The 20,380-nt window shown below is 41.3% G+C and overlaps 1 protein-coding gene across 2 annotated transcripts; it reads right to left on the bottom strand.

The window, feature by feature from the left end:
- Positions 1 to 6: 6 nt before the first annotated feature.
- Positions 7 to 20,187, bottom strand: pde6d (phosphodiesterase 6D, cGMP-specific, rod, delta). 2 transcript variants are annotated; one of them, XM_064936067.1, is made up of 6 exons: positions 19,835 to 20,187; positions 4,595 to 4,683; positions 2,604 to 2,729; positions 964 to 1,069; positions 513 to 644; positions 7 to 406 (listed from the first exon to the last, which is right to left on the bottom strand). In XM_064936067.1, the coding sequence occupies exons 1-5, from the start codon at positions 19,900 to 19,902 to the stop codon at positions 563 to 565; spliced, it is 471 nt and encodes a 156-aa protein (XP_064792139.1). In that variant the 5' UTR covers positions 19,903 to 20,187; the 3' UTR covers positions 7 to 406; positions 513 to 562. The 2 variants fall into 2 exon arrangements, with proteins under 2 accessions (XP_064792139.1, XP_064792140.1); XM_064936068.1 differs by having other exon boundaries at positions 584 to 644.
- Between the last annotated feature and the right edge of the window lie 193 nt (positions 20,188 to 20,380).

The raw sequence follows: 20,380 nt of genomic DNA, 5'->3' as shown, positions 1-20,380 counted from the left end.
AAAAAATGTAGTGAAACATATTTTAATCCATAATTCGTGTAGTAATAAACACAGCCTATTTTACAAGATTAGTAACAACTATATAAAAAAAAAAAATCCAAAGACAATATCAGCAACCACAACATCAACTGAAAGCAAACATCAAAAACACAAGGTGACAATGGAGCTGTGTACATCGCAGGGTGACATTTCTGGAATGACAAGGGGAAAATAATGAATGTACAAATAAAATAATTTACATGGTTTCTTTCCATGAGCATCACCTTTGCCCATATATATATATATATATATTTACATACAAAAAGTCTTGTCTGCCAAGAAGCCCGTGTGATCTTGATGACTTGGTTGGATGTTAGTTTCTTCCTGCATTGTTCCCTTTTAGTGCTGCCGTCACCCGTACCCATCACTGTAAAGAGAAACGCACTCCGTCGAACTTGGCTTCCAGTGACCATTGGATAACAACAATCAGTTGTGTGTGTATGCATGGTCCTGCCCCCCCCCCCCACCCTCACTTCAAGGATTAATAGAAAATAAGATAAAAAGTAAAGTTGTTCTTTCTTCTTCAGACGTAGAAAAGTCGTACTCGGGAGGTGCTGACGTGAAGATCGTCATCAAAGAACTTGGTCTCTATAACAACATTTCCACTGCAAGGGAGAGAAACGAAGGAACATTACAATTCAGCAAACACTAATCTCTTGCTGCAAAATATGAGACAGACGCCTCCACAACGAGGACATTGCAGTTTACAGGAAGTTTGGTGTAGAATAGATAAAGTGTGAAGGAATATTTGGCTGTAGCCTCATTACTTATTCAAGATGCAGCCTAGTGAGTGACAGTTCTGTATTACCTACAAACAATTGCACAACCCAAATGTAGGACAATGAACAAAAGACCCAACAACCCATTGCAGATAAATGCAAAAGGCTGAAATAGTTTCTAAAAAATATATATATGAACTCTTACGTTAAAACATTTGCAGGCATCATCTGCGACTCTGGAGCCGCCTCTATCAAAGACTGCCATGTGTTTGTGGAGTTGGGAATCACAAAGCCAAACTCAAAGAACCATTCTGCAGGTAGAGGAGAGAGCCATCCAAAATACATTCAATGAGTGTTTATTCACTATGCACGGATATTGTATTCTTTAGTACATACAGGCAGAAAGGAAGAGGCGAAGCGAGAGGGATAACTGAGCCCAAAATCTGTCGTCTTCAGCAGGTGGGTGGAGTTTTGGAGATCAATTAGTGTTGAATTTGGTTAACAAAAAATGTAATGGCTCTTTTGCTATGCGTGGCTCATTAGACCGAATATAAGTTTCGTAATGATTAGGTTGTTACGGGTGTACTGATATAAGTAGGACACATGAAATCCCGGCAACTTAAAAAAAACATTGGAGGTATGCCTGGTTGACACTAGTTACCACAGCTACAAAGTCATAAACCCTGCCTAAGATGTGATTTTAAACCTAACATTACTCACACTGCTAACCTTATACCTTACAGTAATCTTAAATAATATTTCACGATATAGCCAATATTGACTTTGTATCTGTGGTAACCGTTGTGCCTGTTGTTCACATGCGTATCTGCCCTCTCATTGGCTAGAACGGTCCAAACGGTTCTTGCCTCCTCCAGACTGCCTTCCATTTTTGAAGACATTTCTTTTACCATGTTAGAGCGGCCACTACAGTATCATGTCAATAAAATGGATAATCAGTGATATAGGTAACTGCCAAAATAAAGGAAAAAAACTTGAGTAAATGAGGCATACAAAGTATATTGAACAAAAATGTAAAATGCAACATGTAAGTTGTTGTTCTCGTGTTTGAAGAGCTGAAATAAAAGATCCCAGAAATGTTCCATAAGCACAAAAAGCTTTAAATCATTGTTACTGAGCATGTGGGCGGCAGGGTAGCCTAGTGGTTAGAGTGTAGAGGCGGCAGGGTAGCCTAGTGGTTAGAGTGTAGAGGCGGCAGGGTCGCCTAGTGGTTAGAGCGTTGGACTAGTAACCGAAAGGTTGCAAGTTCGAATCCCCGAGCTGACAAGGTACAAATCTGTAGTTCTGCCCCTGAACAGGCAGTTAACCCACTGTTCCTAGGCCGTCATTGAAAATAAGACTTTGTTCTTTACTGACTTGCCTAGTAAAATAAAGGTAAAATTAAAAGTCTCCTTTGCAAGGATAATCCATGTCTCAAGTTGAGGGAGCGTGCAATTGTCATGCTGACTGCAGGAATGTCCAAAAGAGCTGTTGTCAGATAAATTAATGTTCATTTCTGTCTGTAATGGGTGTGTGTGTGTCTCTGTCACCAGATCTTAACCCAATTAAACACTTATGGGAGATTCTAGAGCGGCGCCTGAGACAACGTTTTCCACCACCATCAACAAAACACCACATTTTATTTTATTTATTGTGGACGAATGGTGTTGTATCCTTCCAACAGAGTTCCAGACACTTCTAGAATCTATGCCAAGGCGCATTGAGTATGTTCTGGCAGCTCGTGGTGGTCCAATACCCTATTAAGACACTATGTTGGTGTTTCCTTTATTTTGGCAGTTACCTGTGTATAAAAGCATGCTTATTGAAACAGATAAGAGAGACCAGTACCTTCTAAACACTGGCCTTTGAAGAAAACCTTCTGCTCAAGGCGGAACTTTTCCAGTTTTTCTGATGAAGAGAAATTTAGCTCTCTGGACACAGCTTTGCACTTGAGAATTTTCTTGGGGACTCGAGCTGCAAGGAAATAAAAAACAGACGGTCAAACTACCAATTAGGAAAGAAGAAATGCAGTCACAACACAAACAACATCCTGGGGCATCATTTACAAACTGTGCGTACATACAAAATATACCCCAAAATGTGCGTGTGCCAGTTCACGCTAAAGTTGGCATTTATAAAAAAATGTACTTGATGTGAGAATGTGTTCACATCCCTGTCAACTTTAGACCATGCGTAAGCACATCTGCTTGTGATTGAAATATTGTATTGCAAGCTGGCAAGGAAGTAATTTGTGCAAATCGCAGATATGCATATTCATTAAAAAAAATTAAAAACAGTAAAAAAATAAAAGAATGCAGCCATTTACCATTACTGAGAGGATCCATCTTTCTTTTAGAATCTTAAATAATTTGAAATAAGAATCTTTTACCTATATATTATATAGCCATTGCAAAATATATTCATTACCTTTTCTGGTCTTGATTGGGTTTATATTCCCGAAGGAGCCATACAACAAATTACCATGCACATCTCTCATTTAATTGGACCTAGTAACCTAGTAAATAGATAGGTTATATGTATTTCTAGTTTTGCAATATCATAGGTAGTGCGGTTTATAATACCGTTATGCGGGTCGAATTTAACAGGTGAACCATTGATCACTTACATTTATTTAGGCCTTAGTAAGCTATTGGAGGTAAGTTAATGGAATTCCATTTTAATTTGTAGCCTGCCTTAGTGTTTCACAATTCGCAGGCAGTCCATATTTAGGTTGGGGGGGGGAGGGGGGGGGGGGGGGTCAATGCAAAACATTGTTGAATTCAAATGTTCTGTAGACATGTCCACAACAATTTTTTATCTTTCAGAAACTGACAGTCCTTTTCCAGAAACAGCATAAATTATTGCAGAAGATTAAAACATGCTGCACACACAGTAAATAAACCGGTAGCTTTATGTAAAATATTTGACAGTTAGGGAAAGCTTAGGCTACAGTATTGCTGTGTGATAGGTGGCGACATCAATGCCCATTTAAGCTCATAGTCTATACCAAGGTTGAACATATAAACCCAATAATATATGGATGAACTAAATATTGAATGTCTTGTCTTTTCTTTAATGCCAATAGTTCCAAATTATACCTCAAATAAGAAGGGCATTATTGACACCACAAAGGGTGAATGGAGAGCGTTTTTCAGGTGGAGCACTTTTTATTTTATTTAACTAGGCAAGCCAGTTAAGAACAAATACTTATTTTCAATGACGGCCTAGGAACAGTGGGTTAAATGCCTTGTTCAGGTGCAGAATGACAGTTTTTACCTTGTCAGCTCGTGGGGTTCGATCTTGCAACCTTTCGGTTACTAGTCCAACGCTCTAACCACAGCCGCCCCACCAATGCACGTTCACGCAGTTTTATGACAGGTTTGATTTATAACAAGAAACATGCTTATGTATGGCGTGCGCCAAGTTCATAAATCTTTCTATTTTTGTACATGCGAACTTTTCAGAAATTGCGAATTAAGAAATTATAGATTTATAAATTAGGCCCCTAATGTTTACCTAGAGCTAGGCTACTTTCTCACGTAACATACATGCTCCCTTCTCTATTGATTATAATATACACAATATTGAACATGGCACAACATGATATAACTATGTTTAAAGGTAAATTGCTAATTATCATTTTGGGTATTTTGACATTGGTTCAGGGGTTCAGCGCTCTTAAGGAAAAACTGACTGCTGGGATGGTTAGAACCGAGTGGTCATCTTGGTAGTGGTTGGAATAGTCGGCCTAAAAAAAAATAATAATAATAAAAAAATAATAATATTAATAATCAGTTTCCTCCAGGAGGGAAGCAAGATGACAGTAAACCAGCCAGTACCTTCATGTTCGACCCCAGGAAGAGACAGATCCTCCGTTCCCTGCCACAGCACCTTCCCAGTCTCAGCATCACGCAAGTTCATCCAGTTTCTGGCAGAGGGAGTCGAGGAACACTACGGACACAGCCATGTACTTCCATCGGGCAACAGTAGCCTTGTCTAGGTTCTGGTCTGTACTGTTTGTGTCTGCAGCTCGTGGCAAAAATTTGAATTTTCCCTCAGAGCCAGGGATCAATTAAGTAACGCCAATATTCCTCAAGGTTGCAGGATAACAGGAAACCCATCAAGTTACGATAGTTTAGTGGAAGCCAACTGTCAGACAATTCAAAGAGTAGCCAAGCCCAATCAAAAGGAGGTAAATACACAACGATATACAACCTTTGATCTCTCGGAACCAACAGGTAATCCAGAAGTATGCAACAGATGTTCAACTCAGTCTCGGACAACAACAAAAAAGCTAACCAACGGACGGTTTTGTTGATAATTCAACTAGTGGGCACGAGTTAAAGCCAAAAAAGAAACTGTCTAGGTCTATTTTTATACTTCCGAAACTCTTAAGAGAGCTGACGTTTGTGGCTCTAGTTATTTACACCAGCTCTCACACAATGTATTTTTATTTATTGGAGTGGCCAATAAAGCCGCCCATGATTATGTAGCTACTACAAGCTAACGTCTTCTAATAGGTCAAGTGGTGCAAGCCGAGGCAAGTGTGTCTCCAGCTGGTGCTAACCGAACAAAGAGTTTCCCACTCGGCTCTGGAAGCCGACCTGAAGATGTGGCTCGTGTGTCAACTAGAGGGTACTCCATGTCAGAAGCACCTGAACTCCTGTGTCAAGACCATCTGTGCTTCCCCCCCCCCCCCCCAGGGTGTCAGCACCAGCCTGCACAGCCCTCCTCAGGACACAATGCCATTCAGTTGACATGACTATTTCATGACTAAGTGCTTCAAAACAGCAAAACGGAATTAAATAAGAGGAGCAAAGTGTGTCGATCCATTCCGCACACGGGATCAATTCTTTCAAACTAACAAAGAGTCTAAATATAGAATGACCAAATTTCAAAACAGCAGGTAGGAAAATAACAGTTGATGTCAAGTGAAAACAAAAACATGGGGCAACCAACTCCTACCCTGAGCTTAGCTAGCTGCTGTGGAGCGAGGACTGTCTTAGCGAGATGAAACGTGTGGTGCTTTGAATCATTTAATCCTTTCAAAATCTGACAGCCTGCAGCCCAGCAACATTGGGTCAGCTCAGTCACCAACCTCCCAGCAGCTTCCCACAAACTCCTAGACTGAAACTCAAGTCTACAGTGCGTGGCTCTGTCACCTCAATAGAAACTTCCTCAGAAAACACAGGCCTACTACCAAAAGGTTTTACTCGCCTCGCAAGCCAGAATGGCAAGCTTACATGAATGGTTTGCTGCGCAGCGGTAATCAGTCTGGTATACACGAGGCTACAGTTTTACCCCTTCATTCAAAAACTCTGTACATGACTGGGATGCTTTGTGTGAAGCGGGTTTGTTAGGTAATATTTTGGCTGTGGACGTTGTGCTGTCTGTCTCCTACATCATTTAAATTGATTTGAACAGTTGTCAGTCCTGCTGGACAATGACTGGGGGACAAAGCAACTTAGCAGCGTCGACCCATCTAACGTTTTATGAATGGATTACAGTACGATCTGTCCTGCTGCTTCAATGTGAATTTTATATATATATATATATATATATATATATGAATTATATTTAAAATATAAGCTTATTAACTGGCTGCAGAGAACAATTCCGGGAAAATGTTTCCAGTACATTAAGGTCAAAGCCTAGACAACACAAAGTTCTTCATAATAGGCCCGGATAAAGATGTCAGCTCAACGCAGTTCTATTAGGCCCGGTGGGGAAACAGGTGACAGATGTCTCCAGGATCATACCTACTGAGATCCCTGGCGCTAAGCAGAGAATATCCTCAAGGGGGATAGACCCTTGTTCCTGAACATACTCAAACAGGCTTTTAATTAGCCCCTAGGGTCATGCTAGCCTCACTTAAGCCCCATCCATTTTTAAAGAGTAGCTTTAAAAATGGTCCATGTAGACTTTTTTCCCCCCGCTTCTTCTCAATATCAAATCTGTTCTGGGTAACAATTAAGTACCTTACTGTGATTGTTTTTCAATTAAAATGGTCAAAAAGAAACAAAAGTAACTTCTTAGCAAAAAAGCAATTTCTTAAAGAACAATTTTGCTAAGACTGTCCGGAGTAGCCTGAGTGAGGGGCATAATTGGAGGAGCCTAGTGTGAGGGATATGCAACCTGAAATCTAGCTATTAATGGAGGGCAAACTCTTTGTTATGGTCTATTAACCAAATGAATCCAAGGTCATACCGTCTATAATATTGTAACAAGCTCACATAGTTGCTGTCAAACTCTACACAGTTGTCACTGACTAGTTGGATATTGATTTCCCACAGAGCAAACCATTTCTGTATTTACAGCATTCAGAAATGCATTTTTATCTTTTTTTTTTGTTTGTTGCTTTGGCAGACATTTTATTTGTTGTTGAGATTAGTCAATACAACTCATGAATGTAACTGTTTATGTCAAATTGTTTTGTGTTCTACTTGGAGCCGTGTTTGTCCTGAAAACATGGTAAAACACTTCATTGTGAGACTAAATATAAAGGCTGGACATGCAGATCAATGAAAAGACGATTTTCGTAGGCGTCTCGGGACTGATAGGGTTAACTCGTATCACCTGGCGATGTAGCCAAGTGGCATAAAGAACCCACCCATGCAAACAAGCTGACATTTCAAAAATAGAAAAAAAAAAAAAACTATCACAGAGTATTATTCCTACCTCATAGTGGGAATATAAAACACAGGAAAATCACATTTGACTGCACATGCAATAAACACGAGACATAAAAGTCATGACGCATGGAGTATTGCATAAACTGTCAAATGAAAGCATTGCAAATTAATACATTTCAAAAAACAATTTTTTTTGTAACAAACATCTTCAGAAATGCAATTGAGACCGTTTTACTTTTCTGAAGTCTTAAAGCTCAAATATCCTACCACTAGACCCACTCAAGACTTTCCCTGTGAGGTTGGCCAGTCACTGTATTCACACAGTTCTGTGAATCAGTGTTACAGGGACAGATTAAAATGCAAGTCAGGTCTACTCAGGGGAAGCAGAAGCTGGCTACAGTGCACACTGCATTCTCCTCCAAGGCCAGCCTTTGCCCTTCCTTAGGGACATAACACAGAGGCATAACAGAGGCGATGTTGTACAAGCCAGGAAGCCCAATGCAGCAACAGCATCATACATAAATCAGTCATGTAGTCTGTAGATTTTTAGTCTGAGATGTACATTTGTCTAATTAACCAAACTGCAGAGAGGTTTTTCAATACAATGAACTACTGTAGGGCGGCTTAATAAAATACTGTGGTGTTCTATGGAAAGGCAGGATTCTCAGCACGACTTGGGTAATCGGCAATAGCCTAGGCCTAAGGCACACGGTACTGGGTTATTCATGGCTACAAGGCAGTTCCCAGGAATCAACGTATCAAATCATCTGATTAGGCAGCACAAGGGAAAAGCACACAAATCACACTTTCATAAATTTCAGGTTATACCCACATTCATTACAGAATGTGAATATTACGCTAGACTGTAATAACTGAAAGCAATTACGATATTGTCGTCGTCGAAGTCTGCAAAAATAAGCAAATTGGTGATGAAGCGGAGTTGTAGCACGTCTTGTGCCTTCTTTGAATTCTCCCTGCTGTGATACAACTTCTAGTGCTTTCTATAAATATCCTCATTGCTTAAGACAATGACCTACAGGTCAAAAACCTGGTCATGCTGGGGAAGACTTCCTAACCACCTTAACCCGATAGTCACCACACAGCACACACAGAAAACTCTGATCAGCACACATCAAATAAATACACCACTTCTAGATTCATTTGATGGAAAAACCTTGAGAAATCTGTGTGAATGTAGCCCGTTTCTTGATGATTTTGTAATCAGGATTAATCTGATGCTCGTTACGTATATTTTTAAGGAGGGGGAGGGGGGGGGTGGTTTTAGTTCAAAAACGGACAATTCCTCAGAGTACAGATTGATTCCTTGGTCTCAGAAGAATCAGTTTACACTTGAAACAGCTCGACTACCCTCTATCATTTCGTTGTTGTTTTTTTACCTTTATTTAACTAGGCAAGTCAGTGAAGAACAAATTCTTATTTACAATGACGGCCTAACCCAGACAACGCTAGGCCAATTGTGCGCCACCTTATGGGACTCCTAATCAGAGCCTGGATTTCGAACCAGGGACTGTAGTGATGCCTTAGACCACTGCGCCACTCGGGATTCTCTCGCAATCCACAACAAAACAAAACTCAAATTAACCTCTTTTGCAAAGGTTATAAAATCAGTTACACAATAGAGCCCCATAAAACCGAGCGGTCAAAAACGGAAATGGTTCCTACATTTATAAATCACCCATTTTAGAACCCTTTCAAACAAGGTATGCTTTCATGTAGGCTTTTCCTGGCATTACGTTATGATAATCATGTAAATCGCTCTAGGACAAGGTTACTTTTATCAATATAGTCAGCTCCATTTACTTTTAAATTTGAAAATGCTAATTACCATCAAAGTACACATCATATAAATTCCTGCAAGCCATCTCTAGCGGACACCTTTGCTGTCAGCTAGTTAGCTACCTTATAACAAAACATTTTGATTTACTGATCTATATTTTATTTAAATATTATTTGTTGGCTTATTTATGCATTTGGTCTTGTACACAATACTATCAGTCAGATATTTACATTATGCCATGAATACTAGGCTATATATATATATTTTTTTTTTTTGCAAAGACGCTTGCTAGCTAACCTACCTAGGTGAAAATAGCAACATACCCTTATTTTACCAGATCCTCTTCTCCTTTAGCTGGTGGTATACATTTAATCCCTTATCAGTTCTGCCAACTATATGAACGAGGTGATACCCATTTCAATTAAATGGTGTCAGAATGCACTACTGTATAAAAGCGATTCAGAACTAACGTGACACATTCGGTTGCAGATTCAAAGCCAGACTAATTCATAGTAGAATTTAACAGGTCATGAATGAATAAGCATATTTATTTGACAAGAACGCACCTAGTCACCCATCAATAAAGTCAAACACCTTAACTCCAACAATTACATTGTTTTACAGAAAGCTAAATAATAAACAATGCATACATAAAATAAACATCTGACTTGAAGTAAAGCTTAAACTATTTATTAATCTGAGAGCACACAGATTCTTCTGCTTTTCCATGATAGGAATTAGACCAGCATAAATAAAACAAAATATAAAACGGCATATTGTGATTTTTGGTGGGTGAGTTACAAATGGAGAAATAACTGGATGTTGAAGGTAGGCTTAAAAACACACTGAACAAAAATAAACAATTTTTTCAGTTTTAGCAGATACTGTAAATTGCTCTGGATAAGAGTATGAGTGAATACATTTCCATTCTTCTTGCACTGGTCCCCTGTGGGAATAGAACCAACAACCTTGGCTTTGCAAGCACCATGCTCTACCAACTGAGCCAAACAGGACTGCGTCGATCCCATGTTATATGAGCTGAAATAATATACCCCCAAAATGTTCCATGTGCACAAGAAGCATTTCTCTCAAATTGTGCGCACAAATGTGTTTACATCCCCATTAGTGAGTGTTTCTCCTTTGCCAAGATAATCCATCCACCTGACAGGTGTGGCAAATCAAAAAGCATGATCATTACACAGGTGTACCTTGTGCTGGGGACAATAACACAATGCCACAGATGTCTCAAGTTGAGGGAGCATGCAATTGGCATGTTGACTGCAGGCATGCCCAACAGAGCCAGATAAAATTATGTTAATTTCTCTACCATGAGTCACCTCCAACGTATGGCGCTGTGTGGGTGAGCGGATTGCTGATGTCAACGTTGTGAACAGAGTGCCCCATGGTGCCAGTGGGGTTACAGTATGGGCATAAGAGACGGACAATGCACACAATTGCATTTCACCGATGGAAATTTGAATTCACAGAAATACTATGACGAGATCCTGCGGCCCAAGGTATCTGTGAACAACAGTTGCATATCTGTATTTACAGTCACGTAAAATCCATAGAGTAGGGCCTAATTAAATTTCTCCTCAAATGTTATTTAACTAGGCTAGTGAGTTACGAATCAATTCTTATTTATAACGACGGCCTACCAAAAGGCCTCCTGCAATTAAAAAAATACATATATACACACACACATATATATACATACACACACATATATATACATAATATATATATACACACACACACACACACACATATATATATAACAAAGGCAAGAGAAACACCAAAGATACCTAAGACAACAACATGGCAGCAACACATGACAACACAGCATGGTAGCACGCCCCCCCCCCACCCCCCCAAAAAAAAGTAGCAACACATGAACTGTAAATCAGAAAATATTTGAAGTGATTGCATGTTGTGCTCATATTTGTGTTCAGTATAAAATACTAGGTAAACTCCAGCAGAATGATAAATACTTAAGACAAAAAAAAAGAAGAAGCCATGCCTCAATACAGCTTCTTCAGGAACTATTCATACCCTTTGACTTCTTCCACATTTTGTTGTGTTACAAAGTGGGATTAAAATGGATGTCATTTTTTGGCAAAAATCTACAAAGTGTGGAAGAATAATTACATGGAAAATAACACATTTTTGATTAGAGAAGTTCCCAAAGTTGACACAAATGATAAACCAAGAAATGCGAGAAACTACTACACATACAGTGCATTCAGAAAGTATTCAGACTCCTTACCTTGTTACTTTACAGCCTTGTTCTAAAATGTATTAAATATTTCGTCAGTCGTGGCCAAAAGTTGAGAAGGACAAATATTACTTTTCATAAAGTCTGCTGTCTCAGTTTGTATGATCGTAATTTGCATATACTCCAGAATGTTATGAAGAGTGATCAGACGAATTGCAATTCTTCACTATGCAAATGACCTGAATCACCCCCCAAAAACATTTCCACTGCATTTCAGCCCTGCCACAAAAGGACCAGCTGACATGTCAGTGATTCTCTCGTTAACACAGGTGTGAGTGGTGACGAGGACAAGCCTGGAGATCACTCTCATGCTGATTGAGTTTGAATAACAGACTGGAAGCTTCAAAAGGAGGGTGGTACTTAGAATCATTGTTCTTCCTCTGTCAACCATGGTTACCTGCAAGGAAACATGTGCTGTCATCATTGCTTTGCACAAAAAGGGCTTTACAGGCAAGGATATTGCTGCCAGTAAGATTGCACCTAAATCAACCATTTATCAGATCATCAAGAACTTCAAGGAGAGCGGTTCAATTGTTGTGAAGAAGGCTTCAGGTCGCCCAAGAAAGTCCAGCAAGCGCCAGGACCGTCTCCTAAAGTTGATTCAGCTGCGGGATCGGAGCACCACAAGTTTTGGAGGATGGCCTGGAAGGGCAGCAAAGAAGCCACTTCTCTCCGGGAAAAACATCAGGGACAGACTGATATTCTGCAAAAGGTACAGGGATTGGTCTGCTGAGGAGTGGGGTAAAGTAATTCCCTCTGATGAATCCCTTTTCCGATTGTTTGGGGCATCCGGAAAAAAGCTTGTCCGGAGAAGACAAGGTGAGCGCTACCATCAGTCCAGTCCAATTGAGAACTTGTGGTCAATCCTCAAGAGGCGGGTGGACAAACAAACACCCACAAATTCTGACAAACTCCAAGCATTGATTATGCAAGAATGGACTGCCATCAGTCAGGATGTGGCCCAGAAGTTAATTGACAGCATGCCAGGGTGGATTGCAGTGGTCTTGAAAAAGAGGGTCATCACTGCAAATATTGACTCTTCGCATCAACTTCATGTAATTGTCAATAAAAGCCTTTGACACTAATGAAATGCTTGTAATTATACTTCATTATTCCACCGTAACATCTGACAAAAATATCTAAAGATACTGAAGCAGCAAACTTGTGGAAATACATATGTGTCATTCCTAAAACTTTTTGGCCACGACTGTACACACAATATCCCATAATGGACAAAACAATAACAGGTTTTTAGAAATGTTTGCACATTTTTTACATAAAAAATAAAAAAAACACCTTATGTAAATAACTATTCAGACCCTTTGCTATGAGACTCGACATTGAGCTCAGGTGCATCCTGTTTCCATTTATCATCCTTGAGATTTCTACAACTTGATTGGGGTTCACCTGTGGTAAATTAAATTGATTGGACATGATTTGGAAAGGCACATACCTGTCTATATAAGGTCCCACAGTTGACAGTGCATGTCAAGAGCAAAAACCGAGCCATGAGGTCGAGGGAATTGTCCGTAGAGCTCGAGCAGAGACAGGATTGTGTCGGGGCACAGATATGTGGAAGGGTACCGAAACATTTTTGCAGCATTGAAGGTCCCCAAGAACATAGTGCCCTCAATCATTCTTAAAAGGAAGAAGTTTGGAACCACCAAGACTCTTCCTAGAGCAATCGGGGGAGAATGGCCTTGGTCAGGGAGGTGACCAAGAACTCAGTGACCACCGAGTTCATAACAACCCTAAGCACACAGCCAAAACAAAGATCCTGTGAAGATGGGAGAATCTTCTAGAAGCACAACCATTTCTGCAGCACTCCACCAATCAGGCCTTTATGGTAGAGTGGCCAGACGGAAGCCACTAAAAGGAACATGACAGCCCGCTTGGAATTTGCCAAAAGACACCTAAAGGACTCAGAACATGAGAAACAAAATTATCTGGTCCGTTGAAACCAAGATTTAACTATTTGGCCTGAATGCAAAGCATGACATCCGGAGGAAACATGGCACCATCCCTACGGTGAAGCATGGTGGTGGCAGCTTCATTCTGTGTTGATGTTTTTCAGCGACAGGGACACTAGTCAGGACCGAGGGAAAGATGAACGGAGCAAAGTACAGAGATCCTTGATTAAAAACCTGCTCCAGAGCACTCAGGACCTCAGACTGGGGTGAAGGTTCACCTTCCAACAGCATAACAACCCTAAGCACACAGCCAAGACGATGCAGGAGTGGCATTGGGCCATGTCTCTGAGCGTCCTCAAGTGGCCAAGTGGCCCAGCCAGAGCCCGGGCTTGAACCCGATCGAACCTCTCAAGAGACCTGAAAATAGCTGTGCAGCGACGCTCCCATCCAACCTGACAGAGCTTAAGAGGATCTGCAGAGAGGAATGGGAGAAACTCCCCAAATACAGGTGTGCCAAGCTTGTAGTGTCATACCCAAGAAGACCCGAGACTGTAATCGCTGCCAAAGTTGCTTCAACAAAGTACTGAGTAAAGGGTTTGAATACTTATGTAAAATGTGATATTTCAGTTAATGAAATTGCACAAATTTCTAAACCTATTTTTGCTTTGTCATTATGGAGTACTGTGTTGATGAGGGGGAAAAAAACTTAGAATAAGGCTGTAACTTAACAAAATGTGGAAAAAGTTTCAGAAGGCACTGTATGAAAGACTGTACAAGAGCCTACACATGGAGAGGAACATGCCAGTACCAACCGATACTACTTAGACAGACAGGGCCGGTGTGGACCAGTGATGCCTTCTAGTTGCAACCGCTCCCTTCTTAGCATCAGTCAACAAGTTCAACTTGAGTGTGACATGCATTATATATAGCAATACCATCTAAATTAACTCCCCTCCACACGAAAAATGTGTACCCATAGTATAGAATAATTACAGATCTGAATGGCAGGAGTATGTATAAGCTTTTGTTCCTGCCCAGCTCATATCGGAATACAAATCTTAGCTTACAACCATGATTCATTATGTTGATTATTTAAGCCAGGTGTTAGAGCTGGGCTGGGACAAAACCATTCATACACTCCAGCTCTTCAGGACTTCCTGCAATGACAAACAGACCAAAGCAGGAGAAAAGTGTTCCAGGTTGAAACAGCTTCCCTAGTTGAGAGGTGATGAGACTCTGGCACACCCATTGGTTCTGGAACAGAGGAAGTGCAAATAAGGTCTGCAATTAGGCATCAATAAAATGACATTTATTCTACCTCAAAAAGAAACGTGTGAACACCAATTAAATTAAAACCCACCATAGCAGGTCTGACTAAATAAGGTTACATAACTTTGCCTACTAGTGTAAATACAGGCAAATGTATTGATAAAAGTCACCTTGTCCGGGGCCTCCTGAATGGCACAGCGATCTAAGGCACTGTCACTACAGAGCCGGGTTCGATCCCGGACTGTATCACAACCAGCCATGAGCGGGAGTCCCATAGGGTGGCGCACAATAGGCCGAGTGTTGTCCGTGTTAGGCCGGGGGGCTTTACTTGGCTTATCACGCTCTAGTAACTCTTTGTGGCGGGCCAGGTGCCTGCAGACTGACCTCGGTTGTCAGGTAAACGGCGTTTTGTCCGGGGGCAAACAAAATAAATGTAAAAAAAGTGGGACCTTGTCCGAGAGAGATTGCATTGTTTTTTTGTTTTTTTTTAAATTTTACCTTTATTTTACTAGGCAAGTCAGTTAAGAACAAATCCTTATTTTCAACGACGGCCTGGGAACAGTGGGTTAACTGCCTGTTCAGGGGCAGAACAACAGATTTGTACCTTGTCAGCTCAGGATTCGAACTTGCAACCTTTCGGTTACTAATTCAACGCTCTAACCACTAGGCTACCCTGCCGCCCCATTGTAATTAAAACGTCACACCAGGGTAAGACTACACAAAACAGACCTTCATTTAAGTGTTTCTATAGTCCCCTACGGGGAAAAATGAACCGTGGAAAAACCATTGGAACCATTTCATTGTTTGACTGCTAGGTTTTATGGGTATTATGACCGACTGTGGTACTCTAGGAGTATGCAGCGGGCCATGGCTCTATGCAGTGCTTGGTAGCATGTTAACTCAGTCACCAGGCCTGTTAGGAGGACCATAAGGCAGTAAATCCCTGTCCTTGCAAATCAAGGATTTAAGAATGAGAAGCCTAGAAAATGAAGCCCATCTTGCCTTGAATGTCATGAATACGCAGTCTGCTACACGAGTCACGATTCCTTACCCATTCAACACTGAATAGGCCTACCCTCAGTGCTACCAAGTCATGTTTAATGTACAGGGAGTAATTAAAGAACGATGGATCTTCAGTCTTGAAGCCGATGGCAGTAGAGTAGGTGTGATTAATCTCGTCCGCATTACCGTGCCTATTTTGGGACCGTTGGCTTGTGTTAGCCTATGTAAACCAGAATAAGGGCTTCTATGTGAGCTACAGTAGGGGAGATGCACTGAACATTACCCATGGAAGGTACATGGAAAGCTCCTCAAATGACTTCCTCCACTATGGTAGGATTAAAAATGTTAGACATAGGTATGAGTTACAAGAACCTGCCCTACCACTGCCCACCCTCTCTCCCAGACACCATTTTGGACCGCACTGACTACTTGCAAAGACTCTATACCCATCTTCAGGTGTCTACCACGCACACACCATAACACATATGGAATCCTGAAGTAACCAAAAAATAAATTTTAAAAAAAGTGTTAAAACAATGTATTTTGTGGTTTAGATTCTTCAAAGTAGCCACCCTTTGCCTTGATGACAGCTTTGCACACACTTGGAATTCTCTCAACCAGCTTCACCTAGAATGCTTTTCCAACAGTCTTGAAGGAGTTCCCACATATGCTGAGCACTTGTTGGCTGCTTTTCCTTCACTCTGCGGTCCAACTCATTCCAAACCATCTCAATTGGGTTGAGGTTGGGTGATTGTGGAGGCCAAGTCATCTGATGCAGCACTCCATCACTCTTCTTCTTGGTTAAATAGCCCTTACACAGCCTGGAGGTATGTTTTGGGTCATTGTCCTATTGAAAAACAAAACAAAAGCCCAAACCAGATGGGATGGCGTATCGCTGCAGAATGCTGTGGTAGCCATGCTGGTTAAATGTGTCTTTCATTCTAAATAAATCACTTACAGTGTCAACAGCAAAGCACCCCTACACCACCACACCTCCTCCATGCTTCATGGTGGGAACCACATATGCGGAGATGATCAGTCCACCTACTCTTCGCCTCATAAAGACACGGCAGTTGGAACCAAAAATCAAATTTGGACTCATCAGAACAAACAGATTTCCACCGGTCTAATGTCCATTGTCGTGTTTCTTGGCCCAAGCAAGACTCTTCTTATCGGTGTCCTTTAGTAGTGGTTTCTTTGCAGCAATTCAACCATGAAGGCCTGATTCGTACAGTCTTCTCTGAACAGTTGATGTTGAGATGTTTGTTACTTGAACTCTGTGAAGCATTTATTTGGACTGCAATTTCTGAGGCAGGTAACTAATGAACTTATCCTCTACAACAGAGGTCCGCTCCGGGAAAATGTCAAGAACTTTGAACGTTTCTTCATGGCAAAAAACATCCAGCGCTATGATGAAACTGGCTCTCATGAGAACCGCCAGAGGAAAGGAAGACAGAGTTACCTCTACCGCAGAGGATAAGTTCATTAGAGTTACCAGCCTTAAATTGCAGCCCAACTAAATGCTTCACAGAGTTCAAGTAACAGACATCAACTGTTCAGAGGTGATTACATGAATCAGGCTTTATGGTCAAATTGCTGCAAAAACAAAAACTACTAAAGGCGCCAGGCTGTGTAAGGGCTATTTGACTAAGGAGGAGAGTGGAGTGCTAATGAATGTGCAAAGCTGTCATCAAGGCAAAGGGTGGCTACTTTGAAGAATCTCAAATATATGTTTTATTTGATTAACACTTAGTTACTACCTGATTCCATGTGTGTCATTTCATAGTTTTTATTTTACCTTTATTTTACTAGGCAAGTCAGTTAGTTGATGTCTTCACTATTATTCTACAATGTAGAAAATAAAAATAAAGGAAAACCTTTGAATGAGTTGGTGTCCAAACTTTTGACTGGTACTGTATATATGAAAGGACAATGCCGTCGATCACGTGACACCATTCACTCCCATGTGAAGACTCAATAGCGCATTGTCTCATGGACACATAACATGCACACTTTGAGCTACTCCAGGAAGAGACGTTGCAGGCTCAGTACTGCCCCCTCATTGAGTAACTCAAGTTGAAGGCTGGCCAGGTTAAGGCAACCTGCCATTATCGACTAAATTATCCTCCTAACTTTTTCTGTGTGAGATTTAAAAGTAAATTGGTTCAAGGACATACATCTAGTGTATTAGAAAGCAATTGTTTGTCTTCTAAACTTTATTACATGAACATAATTTTTTTTTTCCCATTCACTATAATCCTGCTTTCTGCTAATACACAATATTATGATAATCAATCATAGTTGAATTCCGATTCGAACTATAGCTGAAATCTTTGCAAAAACTCTTGTCACAAGCACAGTATTCAGCAGGAGCAGGCTGTTGTGGAGTGGGTTGAGAACTTCAAGTTCCTTGTCATCCACATCACTAAAGACTTAACACAACGAGGGCACGGCAGCATCTCTTCTCCCTCAGGAGGCTGATAAGATTTGGCACGGGCCCTCGGGATCCTCAAAAGTTCTACAGCTGCACCATCGGGGCATCTTGAATGGCTGCATCGCCACTTGGTATGGCAAATGCACCACCCGTGACTGCGAAGCGCTACAGAGGGTGGTGCAGACAGCCCAGCACATCACTGGAGCCGAGTTCCCTGCCATCCAGTACCTCTATATTATGCGATGTCAGAGGAAGGCCTGAAAAATTGCCAAAGACTCCAGCCACCCAAGCCATAGACTGTTTCCGCTGCTACCGCCAGGCAAAGAGTACTGGAACATCGGCTCTTGGACCAAAAGGCCACAAGACAGTGATAAGACTGCTAAATAGTGAATTAATGATAAAAACTATCTGCACCAAAATCTAATTTGCACTGAGGCACACTCACTAAACTACACACTCAGTGTACAAAACACCTAATATTGAGTTGCACACCTCCTTTGGCCTTCAGAACAGCATCAATTCATCGGGGCATGGACTCTACAAGGTGTCGAAAGCATTCCACAGGGATGCTGGACCACGTTGACTCCAATGCTTCCCCCAGTTGTATCAAGTTGGCTGGTTGTCCTTTGGGTGGTGGACCATTCTTGATACACATGGGAAACAGTGGAGCGTTTAAATAATACAATAAACAATGCCATTTAGAAGACACTTATGAAGAAAAAACCCAGCAGCGTTGCAGTTCTTGACACAAACACGTGCACCTGGCACCAACTGCCGTACCATGCCCCATTCAAAGACAAGTAAATATTTTGGTCTCGCTCATTCACCCTCTGAATGGCACATAAACACAACTCATGTCTCAAAAATAAATCCTTCCTCCCCTTCATCTACACTGATGTGGATTTAACAAGAGTTCGGGAAAAACCGCACCAAACCAACTTAATATAATAATATAATATATCCCATTTAGCAGACGCTTTTGTCCAAAGCGACTTACAAGTCGGCTGGGGCCACTACTTTTACATATGGGTGGTCCTAGCGGGAAACGAACCCACGACGCTTGGCGTTGCAAGCGCCATGCTCTACCGACTGAGCCACACAGGACCCCTGTGGTATGAAAGACCCCGAAAACTCGAAACTATAATGCTGTAAGAAAGGATGTTCTTGCACAAGTAATAGGCAATGCATGACAATTGGCCAATACTGTTCTGTATGTTCGAACAGGTAACGCTACAGAGACTGAGCATCAGCAAACGACTCCAAGTTTAGTGCCAGTCAGAACCAGTCAGCAAACTAGCGACGGCAACAATTCAGCTAACCTTAAATGCATATCTAAATAGCATCTCATTGTCCAATGTAACTGCTCCTTATCAACTTATCCGAAGTAATTGGCTAAAGTTAACCACCACATCGAAGAGTTGAGTATATAACTAGATAACATAGTGAGGCCTGCTACTGTTAGCTAACGTTAAGCTAACTTGACAGCAAACTAACGTTAGATTCAGAGCATATGGCCAAGACACTAGCAACACTAACGTTACCAACTAGTTAGTTAATAAACCATCAACAGACTGAAAATATTACCTAACTTCGCTAACGTTGCCTAGACTAGCCATCCACGAACTAGCTAACGACTTAACGGTAGCCAGCGTGGTACAACAAGGACAGGTAACGTAACTGGCTTAGCTAGCTAACTGAAGACTGTAGCCAAATAGCTAGCTAAACAACCAAGCAAAACTAAATTAATTGAAAAGGATACAGCTTAAACCCCTTCAGAATCTCCTTGGCTCTGTCTTCGGCTGAAGACATTATGTCGGAGTCGGACATCTTCAATTTCGTGAGCGTAGAAAAAAAAACTGGTCAAAAAACGGAGGTTGCTTGTGATGTTACTGTACAGTTAGTTAGCTTTACCAAGCTAATGTAAATGCACCTGAAACTGGCATAAAGTCCAAGGACTCTATCACATTAACCTCTAACAGACCCAGAATTAATCTCACTGGGAACTGCTACAGTACTGATCCCTTAATCAACCTACCCTAAATATATTTTTGGTCGGAGATTGACAGCTAATTCGTCCGAACACCTTGCGCGGTAGCAAAGCAACACGCAAAACAACAAATGAAACCGGGCGTCTAGGGAGGGATCAGGCTGGGGGAGACGCGTCACCAGTGGCAACGCTAAAAGGCGGAGGCAACGCCCCATTTCCGCCCCCTTTTTTTCTTGCACGAGTGCCACAGGCAGAATCTATACAAGATAAATCATACAGAGATATTTGAGGAGCACCGCTCAATTTGAAGACACAAAA

The sequence above is a fragment of the Oncorhynchus masou genome, chromosome 24 (genome assembly GCF_036934945.1).
Source record: "Oncorhynchus masou masou isolate Uvic2021 chromosome 24, UVic_Omas_1.1, whole genome shotgun sequence".
Lineage (NCBI taxonomy): Eukaryota > Metazoa > Chordata > Actinopteri > Salmoniformes > Salmonidae > Oncorhynchus > Oncorhynchus masou.
This window is presented reverse-complemented; position numbering and strand designations above follow the sequence as displayed.